This window comes from Nematolebias whitei, chromosome 16 (genome assembly GCF_014905685.2).
Source record: "Nematolebias whitei isolate Nwh7 chromosome 16, NemWhi1, whole genome shotgun sequence".
Classification (NCBI taxonomy): domain Eukaryota; kingdom Metazoa; phylum Chordata; class Actinopteri; order Cyprinodontiformes; family Rivulidae; genus Nematolebias; species Nematolebias whitei.
The window spans coordinates 13,458,899-13,463,551 of NC_056513.1; the positions used below are offsets into that span (position 1 = coordinate 13,458,899).

Here is a 4,653-nt window from a genome sequence, read left to right on the forward strand (position 1 = left end):
ATGGATGGATGGATGGATGGATGGATGGATGGATAGAGGAATGGATAAATCTGTGGATGGATGGATGGATGGATGGATGGATGGATAGATAGATTGGTGCATGGATGGATGGATAGATTGGTGCATGGGTGCATGGATGGATGGATGGCTGATATAAACCCAATAAATTTATAAAATTGAATTTAAATGAACTCCAATAATAAAGTTAATAAATTTAACATTGATCATGTCGTTAAATAAACTCTTAAAATTTGAATTAAACAAACAAATCATTAAAAAAAAGTTCATTTTCTGTATCCTGACAGTCCTGATGTTGTTCACTGCTCTGGAGGAATCATTCAGTCGTACGGACATGACGACCGGACTTGTCGCACACTCGTGTGCAAACATCAAAATGAAAGAACATAGATACAAATTGAACTAGAAAGTAGAAGATCATTTTATTAGCGTTTCCATAACGATGAGATGCTTTGTGTCATTTGTAGGGATGCTGTGGCTGTCGGTGGTTTCGGAGATGTTGTACATTTTCCTCCTGATGGTGGGCTTCGGGCTCATGTGTGTGGAGCTGGTCCACTCCAGTAATGTCATAGACGGACTCAAGCTCAATGCCTTTGCTGCCGTCTTCACGGTGCTCTCAGGTACTCTGTTTGTTTTGCTCAAATTAAAATGTATCGCACTATATTCACGTGTTACACGCTGTAATCCTTTTTGAAACAATGTTTTGAGAACTGCAACATACAGCAAAGCTCGATTTGTCTTAAAGTAAAGTTAATGAAGAAAATCAAAAGTCACAAAAACAATATTTTAAATCTTAAAAATGGCAACAATTAGCCCTTCTGCAGCCCTTGGGTCAAAACGACCCACGAGGCCTCTGTTTTGGGAATGAGCCCTCGTGGGTCATTTTAACCCAAAAGCAGCTGGAGGATAAAGTGATAATCTGGTCACTTTTGAATTGATGTTCTATCTAATAGTTATCTGCAGTCACATCAGCCATAGAGTATGAGAAAGAGGCAAATGTCTTCCTCCAGGCTAGGCTATTTAAAATATACTGTAATTTCCTGACTACTGAGCGCACCTGAGCAGCTATGTGAGCGCCTGGGTGTGACGAGACTAAATGTTTTGATGGCATGAAGCTAAGAATCCATAATTAGCTGCTGCGTTATATAAGCCGCTGTGTTCAAAGCGTGTGAAAAAAGTAGTGGCTTATAGTCTGGAAATTATGCTACACAAATATAAAGCGTATAAATGCTGACATGTACTGAGGCTGTAAATGTATCCGTTCAGAAGTTTACTTTACTCTCAGCGGACTGATACATTTGCAGCCTTAGCTTCATCTGCAAATATACATCTCTTGTTACGCACATACGGCGCAGTAACACAAATCTTATTCAGGTGAGAAACAATGTCATGCAAAAGCGTAATGATTAAACGTAAAAAATTAACATCAATATTTTGGTTCATTTAGCTTTTAATAAGATTAAAAAAAATGTCCAAGTCATATTTTCACCATGTTAGTCATACATTTATAAATGTCATAGATCCCAACTAAATATTTAATATACAAGATCAAAAATTTTGTTTACAAACTAAATACTAAACTTGCAAGTTAAATATTGAGTTAGTAAACTAAATATTTAGGTGTAAATTAAATATTTAATTTATACCTTATGATGTAGTTCGTAAACTAAATATTTTGGCATAAATTAAATATTTAATTTACACCTAAATGTTTAGTTTACTAACTAAATATTTATCTAGCAAGTTAAATATTTATCCAGCAAGTCAAAAATTTAGCTACGAGTTAAGTATTTAGCTAAGAAGTTAATATTTAACTAGCAAGTTAAATATTTAGGTCTGAGGTAAATATTTTGTTAGCAAATTAAATATTCATTTTGGAAATAAAATGTTTAGTTTGTAAAATATATATTTAGGTCCAAGCTAAATACTTAGTTAGCAAATAAAATATTTAGTTTAGGAATTAAATGTTTAGCTTAGAAATTAAATATTTAGTTAGTAAATTAAATATTTAGGTGTAAATTAAATGTTTCATTTAGACCTAAATATTTAGTTTACTTAATATTTAACTTGCAAATTAAATATTTAGTTTGTAAGCTAAATGTTTATCTTGTAAATTAATATTTGGTTGGGAAATATGACATTTATTAATGTATGAACAACATGGTGAAAATATGACTTTGAAAAAAAAAACTGTTTTTTCTTATTAAAAGCTAAATAAACCAAAATATTGATGTTGATTTTTGACTGTGCAACTTTACAAACAGCACCCCATATAAACACAGCTAACGTCGTGTTCTTTCACATTGGTGTGTTGTTTTTGAGAAAAGGGTTAGTTAACCAGAAAACAACTTTTAAAAAGTGGCCCTCGGTTAGCTAGTCATTAGCCTAGCATGGACAAAAACTTTGGCCCTTTTTTCTGTAATCGGGGCTCTGGGACTGATGTTCCGGCTCACAAAGTTCTAGTTAATAGAACATCACTTCAAAAACAACAGACTAATTCTTTAACTTTTATTTTTATTATTTTATTTAACCTTTATTGTACCAGGAGGGACATGAAGAGCAGTTTATTATTTACAGTGTCACCCTCCTGCTGCCCTTGGGTCAAAACAACCCACAAGGCCATAGTTTGGTGCCACGTGGCTTATTTTGACCTAAGGGCAGCTGGAGGGTTAAGCAGCTGAGTCAACAATTTTGAGAAGCTGAAGAAACAAAGTGCAAAATTTCATAAAAATAACCAAGATCATGCTCAATAATCCAGGTAAAATATCCAACAAAGTTGTCAGGTCATCTGGATGATTTTTTTTTGTTGTTGAAACGTTTCGCCGTTCATCCAAAGAACTTCATCAGTCTGAGGAGCCACAACAAACTCAGTCCCGTAAGTGGCTCACGCACATAGTGGGCCAACCAGTTTTATAGTGGTAAGATGGTTTCTGGAGTCCGTCCTCTCCCTCGTCGACTCCTCTGAGGCAGCCATAGCCAAAGTGGTTCAAAACATCAAAGTTCATGATGAAGTTCTGATGTTCATCAAAGTTCTGATGAAGTCCTTTGGATGAAGGATGAAACATTTCAACAAAAAAAAAAAAGAAACCATCCAGAAGACCTTCATAAAAATCTGTTTACAAATTTGACAAATGTATATTATTTTTGAATTTAAACAAATATCTTATGTCTATAAAGCTAATATTTTGTGACTGTAGAACGTAATTGAAGGTTTACTTAACAATGTACTTTCTGTGTGACATCAGGTCTTCTTGGCATGGTGGCTCATGTGATGTACACTCAGGTCTTCCAGGTTACCGTCAGCCATGGCCCGCCTGACTGGAGGCCCTACAACTGGGACTACGGGTGGTCTTTCTGGTAAGGAGGACTCGAAAATAACAAAGTGGATGATCTTATTCCAAATGTATTATATACGAGACATTTCTGAGTAAAAGCTGATGCACTAGACAAACCCAATGAGGATTTCCATCCTGCATCTTGTAGCTCTTTTCTTACCTTTCTCCAGCATCGCTGTCAGTAATGAAAGAGGCCAAAAGCTCCCATGTTATGACAGGATTAGTCTTTGGTGTCTAAATCTCCAATTCAAGCGTGATTGGAATTGCATAAGAGGATAAAACGTTTTTCCTATATAATGTATGCAGTATGCTGATACTGAGAATCTGTTGGAATTAAGCTACATGTGTGAAACATACATTTGGTATTTGATGGTTTGATGTTTTTGATCCTGCATGCCGACCCAACCTGTTAGAAAAATGGTTTCCCCCCTTTTCATGGAAGTATTTAAAATAAATCACCTTTATTAATTTATTTTTGCTGTTGTTGTTTGTTTTTTTCAGCTTGGCATGGGCGTCTTTTACCTGCTGCATGGGGGCATCCGTCACGACACTCAACTCCTACACAAAGACCGTCATCGAGTTCAGACACAAACGCAAGACTTTCGAGCAGACTTTCCGGGGGGAGAACACACGGGAGGCTTACGGATATTTCCGGGATCACTCCTTGCACTCCATCTCTGAAACGGTGAATGTTTACTCCAATCAGTCCCTGAAAAGCGGCAGGAGGACTCCCATACCTGCTGACTCCCTGGATCTGACTGACTTTGCAGCCTCTTTGGGGGAGGACCAGTGCTGACTGAGGCAAAACACTGACGGCATTCCTCTGAGCGGTTCGTCTTGGAAAGTCAGAGATGCTTTCGACTATTGAGCGTTCAACACAGGATTGAAGACCAGACTTTCAGCCTTAAATCAAACTGGTCGTGGAGCTTCAATTACAAGAGCTCAAACTTGAGACCAGCTCAGAACTGGGAAAAAGCGGACCTTGTGTGGAACTCATGGATGAACTGGTATCACTGTGTAATGAATCGTATTGAAAAAAATAAAAGAAAATGTTGAGTTTATTCATAACAATGGATTATTTCTGTTTCCAACAGCCTTATCAAACAAACAAAAAATAAATAAATAAACTCAATGCAAAGATAAGAAACCATTTTTATATATAAAACCATAAAAGACTCACGGAAAATGATGTATCAGTTTATGATTCATAAAATGAAGATTATTGTCTTTGTGCACAGAACGCAAGTGGTAAATAAAACAATATCATCCAATGTAGTCTCAAAATGATCGTTAATTAAAG

The 4,653-nt window shown here is 36.2% G+C and overlaps 1 protein-coding gene across 1 annotated transcript in view; it reads left to right on the forward strand.

Moving 5' to 3' along the window:
* gsg1l (gsg1-like) overlaps positions 1-4,327 on the forward strand; it is a 17,745-nt gene extending 13,418 nt beyond the window's left edge. Inside the window, exons 4-6 of the mRNA XM_037690268.1 lie at positions 486-638; positions 3,264-3,375; positions 3,855-4,327. Coding sequence (XP_037546196.1) covers positions 486-638; positions 3,264-3,375; positions 3,855-4,149 — 560 coding nt within the window. The 3' untranslated portion in view covers positions 4,150-4,327. The remainder of the gene's footprint in view (positions 1-485; positions 639-3,263; positions 3,376-3,854) is intronic.
* Positions 4,328-4,653: the final 326 nt, after the last annotated feature.